Here is a 20245-nt window from a genome sequence, read left to right as displayed (position 1 = left end):
ACGCATTACTAAATGGTTTAAATCTACTACAATACTAATTTACTCATGTGTTAATGATAACCTGTTAGTTTATATTTAATTGAATGCTCACTTATTTTACAGGTAATCCATTTAAATGAAATAAACCATTAGCACATAGTTTAAAATTATGTTATATAGAGCATTAACTATAATTTTATATTTAACATATTTTATGACATATTGGATGCTATATGTGACTTTTACAGTATATTGCATTGCATGAAAACACTAATTCAGCTGCAGGCCCTATGTAACATAATTTTTATTTAACAGTCACTGTTCCAAGTATGTTTGCAGTCATGATATTTTAGACATAAAATATTTGATAAATTAAACATTACAAAAAAAGACAATGTGATATAATACAGAGATACGTTTTTCACTAGAATATGTTCAGATGCAGTTTAACAACTACCAACTACACACAGATAAGTGAAGTTAGTCTGTTGAATTACATACAAAGTTATTTGAGAGTTATTGGCACTAGCCATCCCTAACTTTGAAGTGATTATTGTAAGAGAAAGGCATCACCACTCTTTGCCAACTCTTGGCCTACTATTTTTTAATAAATAATGAGATTGACTATCATATCATAAGCCCCCACAGCTGAAAGAGTGAGCATGTTAGACAATTTATAGAACTTAAGTTAAGCAAGTAGCTTAACATTCAGTGAAGTTACACACTTAATGCTGGGGTATTTTAGTATCTAGTGACAGTTGTACTTAGCATTTCTCAAAGTTTAATCAAAAAAGCTTGAAAATGTTACTAAGAAACTGGTGGAAAATAATAAGGATGGAGAATGATTGCAATGGGATTGAAGTTTGTCAGTCAAATTTTGGGTCTCTTTTAAAAAACACTGTAACTTTTGTATGTGATTCTGTGTGCTGACTTCTTAACCAGAATGAAAATTTTTATTTAGTAAGAATTCCTATCCTACGGTAAATGATCAGGTATTGCTAATTTACATGCAAAAAGAACAGTTATGTATCCAACTCTAACAGTAAGGCCCTGGCTGCACTGACTGGTCTAAGTGAGTAAGCAAATCAAATAAACAATGATCCAGTGGAGCTTTGTGTTATTTAATGATGAGTCCAGTTTCTGCCCACTGCATGATCTCAAATATATCACAGCTTAAAGATAAATTGAGAAACACTTTACAAAAGCATGCATTACCAAATAAGCTGCCCTTCAAATTGATTCAGTCATAGGGTAAGTCAGCATCAGCTTTCCAGGTTGTATGAACCTGTATCCCATACAGTAATGTACCATGACCAATCATTCGTATCACATGCATTGATATTCTGGAAGATATTTCTAAGGCTATTCATGGGCATAACTGATCTATCTTTCATCCTTATAGATAATAATAAAGACCATTCTATTTAGGAATAACACCAGATAACCCTTTGAAATGGAGGGTATGCACACATACTGATGGTATACTCATCTGGTCCGGTCAAATTGAATACACTTGGAATCATGTTGCAGACACAAGTATATACATTACCTGTGCAAATACAAAGTCTTTAGGCTCCAAAATTATAACTACTTCAGTCTCCCTTAAAATATAACTGATGCTATTATAAACAGTATAGCAAATGAAATTTAATATGTAATCTGTGAAGAAAGAGGGAATTCATACACTATATTAAAGAGTCATGAATGTAACAATGATGCTACTTCTTCAAATATACAAATGACATATGCTCACATAAATACAATATCATAATGTTCAATGAACTGAACGTCTCAATTGCCTTTGGAAGGACATTGTTAAAATATAGTAAAAAAGATATGGTCATTTAATCCACATTTTTGTAGGAAATTAAAACTAACCTTTTTATGAATAAAAAAGTTGTAGAATCCAAAAAAGTGGGTCTTCCAGTGAAAAATGTGATATTTTTGAGTTACAGCCCATTCCTAGTCCAATACTTGGAACTTTGCTAATTGTGTTTTACATCCTAAACTGTATTGGTATTATCATAGAAATATAACTGCAAAGGAAATAACATAACACTCCAAGAATCATTTGTTTTTAGTTCATTTGTTACATTTATTTAGTGAATTTTTAACTTGGTAAAGTATGTTTTGTTTGTTTGTGACAATTATTTAGTGAATATGGTTTTGGTAAACTATATTATATTTTTCAGCCATGGAGTTTAATCATGATTCCGAAGCTTTCCATGACAGAAAAGAAGGAGCCAGAATCTCAGACCACAGTGATAATGAAGCCTTTGATGAGATCACCAGTAAATAGCCTATACTATACAGTAAAAAACATTATTTTTATACAATTTTAACAAGAACAGCTGCAATCTAACTACTAGATGTTTTTTTGTTCTTTCAGACATATCCGATGAGAACAATGAATTCCAGTGTGTACTTTATACAGTTTTAATCAATAGATGAAAGGATCCACCTCTATAATGATAATACTTGGAATACAGTTCAAAATGCAGCACAGCTCTGAAAGTACAAGCAGCATCTGCCAACAGAGTATCAAAGTACTGTAGTATATGTGATCATTTCCCAGTAAACTACTGTCCTCATGAAAGCTATCACTAAAGCCACTATACTAATTTTACATCTATCAGTATAATTAGATGCCTAGTTACCAATAATTAATAGGAATATTCCAGTACAAATAAAATGAAAAGTAAAACCAGACACTCAACAGACAAAGAAGCTCCAGTGACAAGTACAGAAGTGTTTGGTCCAAACTGCATCTTCTGCAATGTGAACAGACAAAAATAGGTTAAAAATTTGAAAAGTCTAACAAATACACAACATTCACATCTAAGAAAAATGATCAAAGAAGTACTACTAGACAGCTTAAACTAATGCCATTTTGAAATGACAGTATTGATTTCATTGCAAAAGAGATAGGATACCATGAAGGATGTCAGGCTCTACTATTAGGTGAAGCAAACCAGCTGGGATCTCAAAATAAAAAACTGCAATATAAAACAGAAAAATGCAAAAGTTGCTGTCTTTTATTGAAGGAAAAAAATCATGAAAAAGAAGAAAGTTTTAACTCAGTGCCATCAAGCAGAAGCATGAAACTCTTTTGTCAGCAGAGTTAAATGTATCTGTCCCATGGAACCAAGACTGGATATAATAGAAAATAAAAGATTGCTTTGAAGTACCGATTAAGAATAATACAATAAACAAGAAGGTGATATTAAATTGTCAACAGCTTTTTGTGAATCTCGAAGTAATGCAATTGCTGATGCAGCCCTTTAGCTTAAAGCAAATATTATGGAACAGAACACCACCAAGCTGTCTGATGAATACATTATCACTTATCACCTGCAGAAGATGACTTGTAAAAGATAACCAACAGTAAGATTAAACATATAAACACGTCTTATTCTAGGCATGGATATGAAGCATTTAACAAAGATCAAGAAAATGGATGAAACAGTGAGCCATTTTGGACATTGTACAAGTTACCACAACACTGAATAAACAGACAGCAGTAACTGAGAACATTAAGAAGAGGCAGCTATTTACCAGAATGACTGAATGCTGTGTCACACCTCAGCACTGATCTCACGTGAAACAATTTTGACAAAAAGAAGAATTTTTGTCTGACTCTAAAACACTTCACAATACACAGAGCATCTGCTACTAAAATTAAGTATACTTGTGACAGGAAGGTTTAAGAAAGTAATGAAAAAAACAGATGACTAATCTTGAAATAAAGAAGACAAAAGAAAAGATCTCTTGATGTATCACATAATGAGCTTGAGCCATTTTGGAAAAAAAATGAAACTGAGCTCATTTTATATTTGAGGTACAATAAATGGCAATCAAAATAGCATCAGACAGCTAGAACCAGACATGACATGGAGTATATCTATAGGTAATTGTTAGAGTGCACCAATGTTATTAGGTTGGAATTTGAAGAAAAACTGTAAACATATTTGAATCACACAAAGTAGGTTACATGACCAGCACTGGAAGACCACAGCATGCCACTTTTCTTAAGACAATGAAGAATAATGAGTCTGTACCAAACAAATGCTAAGATCACTTTATGCAAGTAAAATATGACTTTGCTCTTGCTGAACCAGTAACACAGAAATAACCACCTATGCTGGAGAACTTTACTGTAGCAAGTTGTTTGCGTGCTCTGGCGCATTCCACATAACTGAAAATGTTCAGGTACATTGGCTGTTTGGTTACATGACTGATGGCCCTGCTGGTTCATACATGTTAACAAATAGTGGTGCTCTAGTATCTGGTTCCTTGAATGTTTCCATCACAGCTATGCACTACAACAGATACAGAAGAGTGCATGTACTTTTTACATCAGCTATGCAAATAAAATATATTAAACTATTCAGGGCAATAAGTGTGTCAGGGATGACAGTATTCAAAAAGCTGTGTGAAGGAATCAAGCAACTCAGTGACAGCCCATCTATTAAAAAGATGAATAAGGTTGAAGACAGTGAATAATTAAAAAAATTCAGGGAGAATTATGAAATATTCTCCAATGATATGAGAGAAGGCAAGCATGGTTTGACTACTAAATTTCAGTACATCTACAGAGAAGATTTAGTTTGGAATTATCTCCATGTTAATAGAACAGTTAGGATAAATTATGTGGACTTTTGCACTTATGCCTTGAGAAAAATACTACTTTTCTTTGCAACTAACTCTAAAAATTGTGCATGGTGCATTATTTTCCAAAATTACTGAACACATGGTGAACAAACCAAAGACAGCATCTGTACTGATGAGAAACCTTTTGAGCAACTACTCTAGTCATCCAAAGTCCTGGAGAAAAATACCACCACTATGTCAGAAAAATGAGTAAAATGGGGAAGATCCAAAAAGTGATTGAGGTAGGACAAATCAATCACAGGACACAAGTCTCTGGTTTTCTTGAGAACTGCAAAAAGCTTAAGTGAAAATATGGTGAAGGTTGACTAAAAAGGGAATCACATTAAAAAATGTCTAATGTAGAAATTAAAAAACTTAAATAGCATTAAAAAGATTAATGGCCTGTAAAAAACTAAAAACATTTCCAAGGTGGACAGTGTCACCATCGCTAATAATATTGTCTAACATCACAGATAAACCTTGGAACATGTTTAAAATGGTGCTGTCGTTGAGAAACGTAACAACATCAAGACAGCAAAATGTGGCTTATTGTGACCTGAGTGTTACACAGACAACACAATTATGCATCAGTCCCAGATAAAATAAAACGATGAGTTAAAAAACTGTGACCAATGCTTAGCCTAGTTAGAACAACTTCCTCTTTCTGATCCTTATGGAAGTATGATGGCCAAAGTCCAATAAAAAGTTTTACTTGGAATCGAGCCTTGAATACAGAACCATAGTCCATGTATGGAACAGGCACAGCAGTGACAGTGCCAGAGCAGACAGATTTAGCTGCAGTGTTGGTAAGCCTGTTCCTACAAATACCAACATGGCCTGGTATCCAGAAAAACTAGATAGAAGTAGATGTTAAAGAGAAATGGCTCAATCGGTTTTGAATATATTGGCAAGCACAGATTGAGAACTAACGTGATATGATTCCAGGGTCAGTAGAGAACTAAGGGAGTCAGTATAAATAATGCAATTTGAGTACTGCTTAGCTGCTATGTGATCCATGACAAGAGAAATGGCATACAGTTTAGCAGTGAACACAGAAGCTGTAGAGGATCATTCAAAAGATATTCAGCAAAGAACAGAAAGTATTTCCAATCTAGAGTGTCTTCTTTCCTCAAATGACCTAAAGATAGGTCACATTTGGGGACTGTAATAACTCATGGTGGGATGGGCTGACCAGTAGATACAGCAATGTTATCCAAGGACAGACTCAATTCATCCAACTACTTCTGGATACAAAGGCTAAAAGAAGCAATAGCAGATCATCTGTTCTGAAAAAGCATGGCCCAACAAGGAAGGAAAACACAACCCCAGGTAGGATGCTTTGGTAAAGAACAAAGATTTGAAGCATACAGTAAAGACAGTTGCAAACATTGTAGAGGCAAAGGAAGTTCATGAGACTTTGTGTATAAGCTCTGAACTGGGGAACTACAGAAAGCCCTGGTGCAGAGCCAAAGTCCATGATGATGAATGGGGTCCAGCATCTTTAAGGCTGAAGTCCTGGCAGAGCTGTAGACTAGTGATCCATAGTTTAGTTTTGATCAAATAAGAACACAATATATTTTTAGCAAAAAACATCGATTCGCTCCCAAAGTGGTGGAAGAGAGAACATGGAGGATGTTTGGTGCTCTTGTACGTCTGACCTGTAGCTGCTTGATGTTTGGTATAAAGGTCACCTCACTGTCTGAGATAAGCCCCAAAAACTTTGTCTCAAGGACCACAGGCAGCACAACTTCACTGATACAGAGTTAAAGATCAGGGTGAATATGCTGTTGGTGGCAAAAGTGCACACAAACAGTTTTAGAGGGAGAGAAGTTAAAACCATTTGCTGTGGTCACTTCAGTAAACAACTGAGGGCAGTCTATAAATGCCACTCAATATATTTCATGTCTGACAACTGACATGAGATGCTAAAGTCGTCGACATAGAGCCCATTTGCAACAGTAAGAGGGAGTTGTTCAGCGATGGTATTAATCTTTATACTGAAGTGTGACACTCAAAACACAGCCCTGAGGTGCTCCAAGTTCTTGTTGAAAAGAATGGGAAAGTGTCAAACCCACATGAACTTGGAATCACCTGTCCATTAAAAAATGTTTAATAAAAATGGGCAAATGTCCACGTAACCCATATAAATGGAGGTCTCACAAAAGGCCATACCTCCATGTAGTATCATAAGCCTTATCAGTGTCAAAGAATATTGATACAAAATGCTGCCATTTGAGAAAGGCTTCTCTGATTGATGTTTCAAATCAAATCAGATAGTCCATGGTGGACACTGAGTGGGCAAGAGGAGGTTGTTTGATTTGAGAAACCAAACAAAACAAGCATTAACCATCCTAAGGTCTTACAATGACAGCTCATCAGAGCAATTGGACTATAGTTTGAAAGAATCTTGGGATCCTTACCAGACGTAGAGAAAGATAGGACAATACCCTGGCACCGGGCATCATAAAAAACATTCTCCTGCCAGATCTGGTTAAAAACAATCAGAAGAACAGAAAGAGAAGCATGAGATAGATGGCTGAGCATTTCATAGTGTACATCATCAGGTCCAACCGATGTACTGCTAGACTGATGAAGTGCCAGTTTGAGTTCCACCAATGTAAAGGAATGATTGTAGTCATGGAGACAGTCAGCTTGAAAGGAAAGAAGTGATCGCTCTGCCCGAGTCTTGATGGCTAAGAAGGTGGAGGATGAAGCAGAAGTGTTAGGTACCTGGCAAAAGCTTTCGCCAACAATATCGGCAATGCTCCAGGTATCAGCTACTTTCTGGCCATCAGAAAGCAAGATCGAGAGGGGGACAGAATTATATTGACCATTGACCTTTTGAATCTTGTCTGATATGACTTTGGAACTAGTGGTACAAGATATGCTGGTTGTAAACTTAATCCAAGAGTCCTTCTGATTTTGATGTCTTACCCACTGAGCACGTGCACAGGCCTGCTGGAAAGCGATGCAGTGCAAGAGAGTGGGATACCTACAAAAAGTATCTAAGGCCCATTTTTTAGCCTTCTATGCCACGTGGCAGGCAGTATTCTACCACGGACGAGGATATTATGGGAAACACATCCAGGTTTTAGGAATACACTGATACAGTCAATTACTGCTGCCACACAGTCTTCTATTGATGGCTTACAAACAATGGCAGAATCACGTTCTGTGAGAGCAGTGAAAGAAGGCCAGTTTGCTTGATCCAGCTTCTACCAGGGCACGCGGGTCACATGGCATCGATCCAAGCCAGTCTCTCTCAAAATTATAAGAAAACGATTACTGCCTCGTTGATTATTGTCAACCCTCCATGAAGAGTGGGAGAATAGTAAAGGGGAACAAACTGAGAGATCAACAGCAGTGAAGGACAGACCAGGTACATGAAAATAAGTATAAAAACCAGTATTGAAAAGAGATAGGTTGTGATGCGAGAGCATACGTTCTATAAGAGCAACCCCTCCCATCATTACGTCCATTAAAGACCCCAGGATTAAAAATGCAGATAACAACTGTTCAACGAGAGCATCAAGGTCTGATCATAGGTCTCTTCAGGAGACAGAGAGAACAAACATTGATGGTGCGACCCAAGAAAGCATGGATGGCTACGGCTTCCAAGGGCATGTCAAGTGGCAAAGACACACCAGGTGGGTGGCACATGCATATCAACCTACAGTGACATCCCTCCATGCACTCGTCCATCACAGAGCCTGTCATTTCTGTACAAAGAAAACTGCCAAAAGGTGACTATATTGGTAGGCTTCAGAAATGTTTCCTGCGAGAAAAGACATACAGGATAGTAGGAGGCAATCAGTACTTTGTTGTCATCCAGATCAGAACGTAAACCTCGACAGTTCCATTGTATCGAGGTGGTCATTTTTATTTATAGGTAGGCAAATTGGGTGGAGAGCTCTTCTGTTTTCGACCACATATTTTTTCTTTATTTGAGGGCAGTCTGTCAATTGGGTTGATTGAGCAGGTCTTTGTTGTTAGAAGAGGATTTCAATGACTGAAAACGTGAACAAATTATCATTTTGCATCTGGGGTTGGGAGAAGAAGATGTACCCAAGAAAATGCCCGTACCCAGAACCAAAGGAAACTGGGGCTTTACTGGAATGAATGTTTGGGCGAGAGATGGGTGTTGATGTTGATTTATCAACTTTTTTTAACCATGGAGGTCAGATACTATTCATTTGGTTTGAGAACGATTCTTATGAAGGCACAGAGAGATCTGTCTGCACTCCCACTGTAGTAGTGGAACAAAGTGCAGCATATGTCCAAGATGAAGTGGTGGACAGAAACTTTCGAGCCCCAGAGTAAGTAGTGTTTTGAATCCTTTTCAAACACTGCACCTCTTTTTCCTCCAACCATTTAGAGCAAGAAGAAAAGTAGGACAGGTAAGAGCCATTGCAAATGACATAACAAGGGTCCATTTCACACTCACAGGCATCGTAATCCTTACCTCTGCAACAAGCAAATGTCAAGGAACCACGATATGATGTTTTCAAGTGATTGAAGAGCTGACACTGGAAACATCTGTGAGGGTTTGGAAAATATGGCCATACCTTGCCATTAAGATAATCTGAACACTGGTCGGCAACATAATTCCATCTTTGAAAGTGGAAATATGCCTCACTGCAGAAACCCCTTGAGTGGAGAAGCCAGCAAGAATCTCTGACTTGGGGATGTTCTTCAAATCCCTCTCAACAATAACTTCTCGTGATGAATTCAAAGTAGCATGAGGTGTAACCTCAATAGGTATATCCCCAATTGCCTTTGAATGCAATGGGATTTCACTGTGTTGAAATGTGAATGTTTCCATTAATATATCATCAGATCAAAACTTCTTTACTGACTCTGGAGAGCCAGCAAGTCCTTCCATTCCCTTCTGAATGAAAAAGGGAGAATTCGCACTAAAGGTTTGTCTGAAAGAGAATGTAGTATTAGAAAATGAGGTACAACAGGTGTTACAGATGTTGAAGGTTGCTGCTCAGAATCTTCAAGATGTGGTCGTTTACCTATGGACTCTTTTTTCACTATTTTATTTAAGTTTTTATTTGGAGGATCCATAATAAAAAAGGAATATTTCAGTGCCCACTGACCCCACCCACCATGGAGCCCTACAAGAGGATGCACTACAATGCCAAACAAGGACACTGCAGCAATGCCAGGGTTTCACGAGCATTATACCCAAACATCAGCATCAGATACAATGTCCACAACACCTGTTGAGAACATCCAACACTGGTACTTGGTTGACCCTAGCCCAAGTGGGCCAGTTGACTGACCCTAGGGGTGCCACTCCAAGGCTTCCCGTCTACATGAATTCAACGTCAAAGTGGTGTGTTATGGTTGGACCCCTCAACTGCCAGGATCCTCTCCTCCCCTTCACGGGTTACCAAGAGAAGGTGGGTAAACAATTATCTTGAGGAAGGAATGTTAAGTAATAAGGAAGAAAGAGGATCATAAGAAATCTGGGAAATGAATAAAATGGAACACACCTGAGAAATCATATCAAAAAAGACTAATTCTACAGAAGAGTCTTGGGATGGTAAACACTTCTGTAATAAAACAGTATACTTTCAGACAAGGTTCCGACAGCAAAGAAACCGTGTGCAAAGGGATAAAGATGGAAAGGGCAACCACGCCCAAAACTAAAACTATGAAGAAAACGGTATCCCAAATTGCTCCTCAGGAAATCAGTGGAGTGCTTTAGAAAGGAAGGGTATGGTGGATAAACACTGTAGGAAAACACTAAGTGTAAGACAAAGTTAGGAAAACTATGCATGTGAAAAGCAGATTGGATTTCTGAGGTCATCCTCTACATACAGGCAAAAGTGATTCCAAATGCTTGGAGTCAAGAAAAGGTTGATTAGCCTGATGATAAGCCAAAGCATAATGATCAGAAACCCACTAAGGGCAAGGTATACTAATAACTGCTCTCAAATGAGATACGAGATACTGAACATGAACCTCAATGTTAAGAGAAGGTGGGAAAACAATTATCTTGAGGAAGGCAATGTCATGTAATAAGAAAGGAAGAGAATCATAAGAAATCTGGGAAATAAATAAAATCAAACACACCTGACAAATCATATCAAAAGAAGCTAATTCTGCAGAAGAGGCTTGGGAAGGTATGACACAGTTTGATGGAAGAAAAAAATATATAAAAAAGTTCAGGCAGCTCCATCAGAAAGTCAAGCAGTATCAGAATAAGATTGACTCATATACAAAATTTCAGCCAAGAATTCCTCAGTTGAAATCCTCAAACCTGAAAGTTGTGTAAATGTACTGGAAGAAGAAAATCTGAAGTGGTGATGAAAGCTTTGAAATTTCTCATAAATGGTAAAGAATTTTAAAAAACGTGAAAAAAACATAAGTAAGTTATCGCATCAAAACTACAAAAACAAACTGTAGCAAAATAATTAAATGATATCACTACCTCACTAACGTAAAGAAAACTTGTGAAGAGAGCACAGTCAAACAACATCTGCATAAGATCATTATCTAAAAGAAGTTATAATTTGATAAACTCAGAAGGATACGTCATTCTCCTAATGATGGAGGGTTGTTCCAGTGATTTACTTGTGAAATGCGAATGAACCACATTGACCATGGGGTAATGTGGGAGTTCAAGGCTCGTGGCATGTGAATACAATTTTCAATATAGAGGGCAGCAGTGAACAAAAATAGCTGCACATGTGAAAGGAGTTTATGTACCATTATGTATCAGGATTGTGTCTAATGACATTACTTATATAATTTTACTAAAATTCATATATAAAAGCAAGTCTGTAGTCAAGCTTACTTCTACTTGCTGGATATTCAATTAACACATATGTATCTTAAAACCTTAAAGCTACATACATCCTCCCCTGGCTTCCTGTTCCTATTCTGTTTATCCAAACTAAAAGAATTTGTTCTCCCTCCATTTCAATAGCTTGCCTTAATGCTGGTACTTCTATAGCATACACTTCTTGACTTTCATCAATAAAAGACAAACTGTCTTCATCACTAAATGTACGGTGAAATCCATTATCTCCTACTTCGGTCAAAATTATCTGTGAAGTAATTAATATTTAGTTAATAACCATACACCAGGATACATTTTATGCATAAGTCTCACAAATTAATTACTGTTTAAAGAAATAAATATTAATAATTGATTCAATACACTGAAGATAATGTCTCGTATAAAAATAAAGCTTAAGTCTTCTGACAAGTTAGTCAGTTAATTGTTTCACATTAAGAATACACTGTGTACTACTAGAAAAATGAGATGAAACTTTTATTATGAGTTTTTATATACTGTAATGATAGTTACAAAAAAAATAATTACAAACTTTAATTATTGAACTCTATGCAATATTTTCTCACAAAACTTAACTACAGTTCATTCTTTCAAAACATTTTTACATAAAGTTAGATTTACTAAGACTAGAAAACTATTAATAAATAAAAAACCAATGTAACTTGTACAAATGCTAAAACCCTATCTTCCTCTTGACTTTTTTTACCCATTAATTGTTCATACACAGAGTGGATATACCTTTTGAAATATTCCTCATGTCTGGCACTGTATACAAATGTCTCCACTTAACAGTGACACTTTCTGTATTTCATAGCACAGTTGCTAATGAATACCTCTCAGGATATGACTTGTAATCTTTTTCAGCAACAGCTTCATTATCCAATATTATAACATCATGAAGTTAACTACAAAAACTTACAGAATGCACTAGGATCCTTCCGTATGCATTTATCTGTAGCACATTCACGATAAAATCCAAAGAAGTAAAATATTACACTCATAACCAGAGGCAGTAACCTTTTCAGTAAATGAAATGGCACAACCTGAACTTCAAACACAAAAATCTCTCTTTTGTCTAGTCAGCCTCTTTATACTTTCTGGATCCTTCTCAATCAATATTCCTGGGTAGGCTAAAATTCACATACTATATCTCAAGATTGTAATATCAAACAAAATGATGTTATTCTGTCATCTGACACAGTACAGTAAGCCCAATTGTTCTAACTCAGTACATTACCATTACAATCATTGAAATAACACACACCAACCATTACATAAAATATACACTTTAACATAAGATTCCTTACCCCCCTCCCCATCGAATACAACATACAAATGTAGAATAGGATTCATACTAACTTGTGGTCTGCTATCAGAAATTTTGGTATGGGACCAATCATAGTAGAATCAGGAAAAATCCCCTCAATGATTTTTCTCTAAAGCTTCTGTCTTATTGTCTACAATATGTTCAGTGTAGACAATCAACATAATGAACTTAGTCACCGTCAATGTTATCATCTAGCAATGTAGAAACTTCCTCTATCAGCAGTGTCAAAACAAGTTTTACTGTAACAGAAACAACAATATACTTAAAATCATGGTGGACCAAAATACAGAAGTACTGATGTGCAGTCATCATATATACCTTGAATGAAGATGCTTTTCCCTATTGATACAAACACACTATTTGGTATATAGTTGTGTCTCAGCAATATCTGCATTGTACTAGTATATCTATATAAAATAATAGGCATGGAGTCTACATCTATCAATGAGTTTTCACCTGCATTGATTTGATACAAAGTTCCCTTGCCCACAAGATGCTCAAAGCCTGTTGGCATGGCATCAATCACAGATTCTGACATAGTCACATCAGAGAAACCTAATGACTTAAATATAAAACTGTCAGACTTGTATTTTACTTCAGTTTGCTTTTTTCTACATTCTGAGATTATGTAACCTATAGTTCCACAACAGTAACATTTAATGCTCAATTTGTTAAGACTTTTTCTGGTCCTAATCCTTCTTCTGATCCAGAAAGTCTGATTTTTATTGGCTTTTCTGTTTAGGCTGCAATCGCTTCCCTGAATATTTGGGTTTTCTTTCCACTTATTTATGTCTTTGTATGAAAGAATATTCATCAACAGCTTTGTTGTTCCTGACAAGGTCAATATGTCATGTTCAGCTATAGAAACGTTAATATCTGCACATAACTTGCATACAAACTCTTCAATTAGTATCAGGTCTCATAATTCTTCAGAAACGTCTATCACCTTAAATCTCAGCTACTTGTCAAACTGCACCTCTTTGTGTCGACTAAATACCATGTGACTGAACATCTAATTTCTGACTGTTCTAAAATTTTACCTGTAACTTATAGCACTTGTCATAACAATGCAAAATTTTCTTTCTTGACAAAATCTGCACAATGCAGTAAACTGAGGGAAGAATACACTTGGGAGCTCTACCAGTAAGTTGTAACTGAAGGCATATGGGCCAGTATTCTTTAAACCACTACATAAGAGCAGCAGTCCTCTCAAAAACTAGAAAATAATTATCTAAATCATGCTTCTGAAACTTAATCACAAATTTTCTAGTCTGATATGTATTACATGCTGAGGTACAGGACCCACCAGTGTGCTCCATTCCGCTAGATATAGATTCTTCCAGTTGCAGTTGTAACTTTATATTTTCTAACTCAAAAACTCATTCATGCTTTCACTCTTGCATTTCAAGCTTTTCTAGTTTTCTCTTTTTCCCAATCATACATACTTTTCAAATCAAGTTTTCTAAGCTCAAGCCAACAGAACTGGTAACTAGTTATTCCAGAGGTCTGGAATGCCCTGCTTTAGACATTTCATACACTAAATCATCATTATACAGTGGAGCGCCATTAAGCCGCAGACCAGTAAACCGCGAAATCGCTTAAGCCGCTATAGCAAGTCTTGTGAGTGAGGATTATCGCTGCTCACCGCTAATTTAAGAACGTGTAAAAACGAGGCTTACAAATTTAACCCTGGCTTTATAACTTCAAGGGGATATTTAAAAAGAATTTGCTTTAATTTGGGAAATAAATAAAATATATTACAATAGAAATCGACCGTTAATCTACCTTATCCGCTCTCTATGTCAGCTTTATGGAGGCCGCCATTGTTACCAAATCACACCTCTCCATACATTAAATTTAATCCGCGGTAAATCCGTGAAAAAAGTGATCAATAATTAAAGTATTATTTTTAATTCGATAATCTAATATAATGATCATGCAATGGCCCAGATGAGGCTCCTCGGCGGAGCTGTTGGCGACTTCGGCTTTTCAGTCACAAAGGTTTAAGCCGCGGTTAAGCAGGTTGACCCACAAATACCGCGGCTTAACGGCATTCCACTGAAATCAGATATTTTATCAGAATGTTTGAAAACCTCTACTGTTAACTTAACAATGTCAATCTTTAGAAATTTGGTTTGATTTCTAGCTTTTGATGTAATTTATATAACTCACCTTTTTTCAAACTATAAATTTTATAAAATGTTAACATGCCTATAAATTTGTCTGCATATAACAACCGAGTCATGTTTCTAATTAACTTTAACACAAAATAAGAAAATATCTCAACAGATCTACAAATTAACATTAAACAAATAAAAAATTTTGTAAACCTAACTTGCTCAATCACAAAATTTATAAATTTATCAATGAACAAAGATGACTCCAATTTATACAATTATATGTGCACAATGGTGGCCTGATAAACTTGCCCAGACCACACAGTTAGTCTTGAATGATATGACCCCGCTAAAATAATTGACACATGCAAGTTGTTCTAGATCTTTACATTACATGTTTGTTTTTAAATAAGATCTAGAAGATTCTATACATAAATTGGTTCTATTTCTAAATAGATGTACAAATCCTAGATGAGCCCCCATAATAATTGTTATCACAGTCACAAAATAAATAAATAACTACCAGCTTTTATTATTAAACATCTATTTAACTATTCAAATATGATAGTAATTCATACTCTAGATCTGCACAATATTTTCTAACTAAATGTTAGTACAAAATAGTTCATCTCATCCAGAAAAAAAAACACAGAATAAGGTTTACTACAACTAAGTAAGAGTTAATGAATAAAATATTGATGTTAACTTGCACAAATATTGAGACTCTTCCTCCCAGATTCTTTACCCAATTACTATTCACCCACAGAGTGGATATATTTTTCAAAATATTTCTTATTCCTGGCACTATATGTGAATGTCTCCACAGTGGCAGAACTTCACTTACAATCTTCTTGGACAACAATTTCATTATTCAATATTATATTATAAAGTTATTTACAGAAACTTATAGAACAAATTAGAACACTTCCAAAGCCAATTAACTATAACAAGACCATGACAAAGTCCAGAGAAATCTAGCATTATAATTGTATACAAATGCAAAGATAATAACTTTCTCCAATGCTACACACTACATTACAGCAAGTATTGTCAGCAGCTGAAATGCCACAAACAAAAGTTCAAGCACTAAAGAATTCTCTCTCTTTGGTCCAATTAGCATTTTAATACTTTCTGGATCCTTCTCAAGCTTTGCAAAAAAGAACCTTGAATGCACATGCTATCTGTCACAGTTGTAATAGTAAACAAGATAACATCACTACATCATTTGACACAACATGGCACAGAAAATTCTTCTTATTACTCGATACATGACCACTATCATAACATCAATCCATTATAGGTGTATTTTTTAGTATTTTATTGTTAAATATAAAAATTTGAAAATATTTGCATGATTAAATCAGACTTTCCAAAAAGTATTTTATGATTAACAACACTGAATCATATTAAGCATGGCTGTGCTATTATGAAAGTCAATGTTAAAAGGTGGCAAACGTGTTTAAAGAGTTAATTATTGAAAAACTTTTATAACTTCATTTTAATAAAATATTATTTGTAAATGTAAACCTTTATAGAATATTATTTTTATTTACATAATTAAAAGTAGCATATGCTGTATCATAAAAGTAATATAAATACAATATTTATTTTCTCTTTACATTTATATAAGAAACAAAACTAACTACATTAAAAATCTAATAATTTAAATGCAGAAAATAGAAATTAAAAGTTTACATTGTTATCAAAAACTGATATCAGTGTAACTTGTTAGAACTCACTGAAAATAATGATTGCTTATTGTTTTTACTTATTTCATCAATAAAACCTTCAAAATTTTCAGAAAGAAGTTTTACTGTGTGAAATGTTTTCTGAATCTTCATAAAGTTTTATATATATATATATATACACATACATAAATTGAATATGACAAAAAATCATGCATCAAAAAATAGTTTTTTTTTAAACCCCTTGTTTAGTATTGACAGGAGTTTGAATTTTTTTATATATTTTTAACAATATCAAGACCGTTTGATGCATAATTATTTTTATTAATTATTACTTAGAAGCTAATATTGCAGATGGTTATTACAACAAGCTAGTTGCTTAATAAAGTAAACCAAAATTTAAGTGTGTCTTCAAATCCATCAACATATGGTTCCTTAGTTTAATTGGTATCCAATCAATTTTTTCAACCAGAAGGATTATCATTATGAAAAGTGCATTAATAATACAGAAAATGCAACGGCTCACACACAATGCAAGAGCAATTTTCATAATGCATTTGGTGTAGAAACACAGAGATGCAAAAACAACTCTACAAAATAAAGCATTTCTCTGTATGTTAACAAAGCCATAACAGTATGGGGTGAATATTTTTGCAAGGCACTGCATCTGTCTTTTGGAATGCAACTGCAAATTTTACAGAGAACCAACCTGTTTATTTTCTTCAAGTTAGAAATATATAAAAAATGACAACAGTATTCCAAAAAACATTGATCTAACTATTTTCTGGAATACTGTAGTCATTTTTTATATTTTTTTATTTTGTGGATAATATCCAATATACTCCAGTCAAAACTACAATATCTAAAAAAAGAAAAGGCTGCATTTTTTAAAATGTAATATTTACCTTATCAAAAATGTCTTTGACATTTAACAGGTACTCTGCATTACAGATCTTTCTTCTCTCTCTCTCTCTCCGAGATAAAATATTTTTTTTTCTGTACAAAGGATCAATACTGTAATTTTACCACTGGCATACAGCAGCCTACCTAACTGCTCTAAATGCAGTCATCATTCTAACTTCTCTGGATCTTAGTAGTGAAAACATATCAGGTTTTTCTTGTTGCTGTTTTGTTTTAATACTGGAAATAAATATCAAGCTCAATGTGTCATTTGATTCATCATTTATCAGAGTTTTGCTGGTTTTGGGGAATTCCATCTCTCATCAGTAACCTTAAACAAGAGCAAATCAGAAATCAAGATAGTAGCATAAATGTTACATGTACTTCAACACCTGTACAAGTTCATTAAAATTAGCAAAAGCCCAGTAAACACCACAAACTGTTATTCTTAAGCCAAAAGTAATCACCTACTTTTATAAGATGAAATTGGCCTGACATGCAAAAATGTAAAAACCCAGCTAGGTGTTTAAAAAGTATAGTTTACTTTTTACTAACCTGGTTCTCTGGTATCTTGTGACTATTTGCAAGGTTTACCCTGAGTTCTTTCACTGTGGCTTGAACATCTATTCTGACACCAAGTTTGATCTGGTAAAATAAGCACAAAAATTTTTATTTTTCAGCTTGCAGCACAGAGTGATTTAATTAATTATTTAAAAAAACAAATATCTAAATAGACCAAATTTTCTAAAAAGCAAATATTTACAGTAAAAGCACACTCACTTTCTTTATTGAAAAAAAAGGAGTTAAAAACTTGCAATAAGATAAAGAATGGTTAACACCACATTTATAATAATACTCTTTGCAAAATACCAGTCTATTATTCAATTTAAGTACATTCAGACAGATCCCTTCTCAGCCACATCTACTTAATATTGTTAAGCTCAAAATATATCAACATTCATACCTGTTATTAATCATACACAAGTGTTTGTAAGTGTTCAACTTACAACAAGATAGCACAAATATTTATTATTAATCACCTCTAACTGTTTAGTACTGTTCAATTTAAAGAACATGTATGATAAAACCAAGATTTATTATCAGCAACATCCAAGCCACTGACTATTTGTTTCATTCTCTGTATCATCTACATTTGTTTAATGATCATTAGTAAACTGTTACCTAAGATGTTATCTTACCACAATAAAACATCATACCACACTTCATATTTCTATAATAAAACACAGGATTTCTTAAATGAGGGTAAGATATACACTGCTGGCCAAAATTTTAAGGCCAATGAACATAAAGAAAAATATACATGTTGTGTCGTTAGACTCAACCACTTATTTGAGTAGAGCTTTAAAAGATGAAAATAAGACAAGGAATATAAAAATAAAAACCTTTTTTAGTATTTAATAGAGAAAATGTGAACACTATGAAATTAGCTTAAATACTAGCTGGTCAAAAGTTTAAGACCATCTTGAAACGAAGAGTTAATTGGTAAACACATAACGAAATTTAGTCATTTGTGTTCAAGCATTAGCATTGTCCCTGAGGGATACGGAATGAGAATTTCAAGCAGTTGGCCCAAGAAAATATTGCCGGCATTGAATAGAAGAATTTGACGGGTTGTCCAGCAAGACGCCAGCTGATCGTCAAACCAGATTAAGACCTTTACGAATGCAGAATACAGCTCAAGAACAATAAGACAGCATCTACAAGAGAAAGGCTTTAAAAACTGTAAATGTCTTCAAAGGCCACGCCTCCTTCCACACCAGAAAACAGCTCAGTTAAACTTTGCTGAGAAGCACCAAACATGGGACGTAGAAATGTGGATGAAGGTTTTGATCTCTGATGAGAAAAAATTTAACCTGGATGGTCCAGATGGCTTCGAACATTACTGGCACAATAAGGATATCCCACCAGAGACATTTTCTACACGACACAGTGGAGGAGATTCCATCATGATCTGGGATGCTTTCTCCTTCCATGGAACAATGGAGCTTCAGATTATACAAGGACATAAAACAGCAGCTGGCTACATTGGCATGTTGGAGAGAGCTTCCTTATTGACTGAAGGTCCTTGCTCGTGTGGAAATGACTGGATCTTTAAGCAGGATAACACTGCAATCCACAATGCCCACAGAATAAAGGACTTTTTCATGGCAAATAACGTGATTATTTTGGACCATCCAGCATGTTTGCCCGAACTGAACCCCATTGAAAATGTTTGAGGGTGGATGAAAAGGAAAATCTATAGAAATGGATGTCAATTCCAAACAGTGCATGATCTTCATGAAGCCATCTTCATCACTTCGAATAACATTCAAGCTAGCCTTCGGCAAACACTTATATCAACCATACCAAAGTGAATGTTTGAAGTTATTCGCAATGATGGCTGTGCAACTCACTACTGAGACCTGTTGTTGGGCATTTCCTATCCTGTTTAGGACTTCTTTTTGATGTGATCTTAAACTTTCGACCAGCTAGTATTTTGGCTAATTTCAGTGTTCACATTTTCCCTATTAAATGCTAAAAAAGTTTTTTATTTTTATTTTGCCTTATCTTATTTTCATCTTTCAAAGCTCTTCTCAAATAAGTGGTTGAGTCTAATAATGCAAAATGCATATTTTTTCTTTATGTTCATTGGCTTTAAGATTTTGGCCAGCAGTGTATATGTTAAAAAGGACCCCATCATACAGGCAGAGAAGATGGTTGTAATGCAGAATTTAGACTTACAAAACAAAACAGTCATTTCATTTTCTGTTTTGAA

The 20245-nt window shown here is 34.9% G+C and overlaps 1 protein-coding gene across 1 annotated transcript in view; it reads right to left on the bottom strand.

Moving 5' to 3' along the window:
• Positions 1-20245, bottom strand: part of LOC143232863 (ubiquitin carboxyl-terminal hydrolase 31-like) — a 91076-nt gene that overhangs the window by 26890 nt on the left and 43941 nt on the right. The window contains exons 3-4 of the mRNA XM_076468845.1: positions 18025-18114; positions 11497-11690 (exon numbers count right to left, since the gene is read on the bottom strand). Of these exons, the coding sequence (XP_076324960.1) occupies positions 11497-11690; positions 18025-18114 (284 nt within the window). The remainder of the gene's footprint in view (positions 1-11496; positions 11691-18024; positions 18115-20245) is intronic.

Source organism: Tachypleus tridentatus, chromosome 11 (genome assembly GCF_004210375.1).
Source record: "Tachypleus tridentatus isolate NWPU-2018 chromosome 11, ASM421037v1, whole genome shotgun sequence".
In the NCBI taxonomy this organism is placed as follows: domain Eukaryota; kingdom Metazoa; phylum Arthropoda; class Merostomata; order Xiphosura; family Limulidae; genus Tachypleus; species Tachypleus tridentatus.
This window is presented reverse-complemented; position numbering and strand designations above follow the sequence as displayed.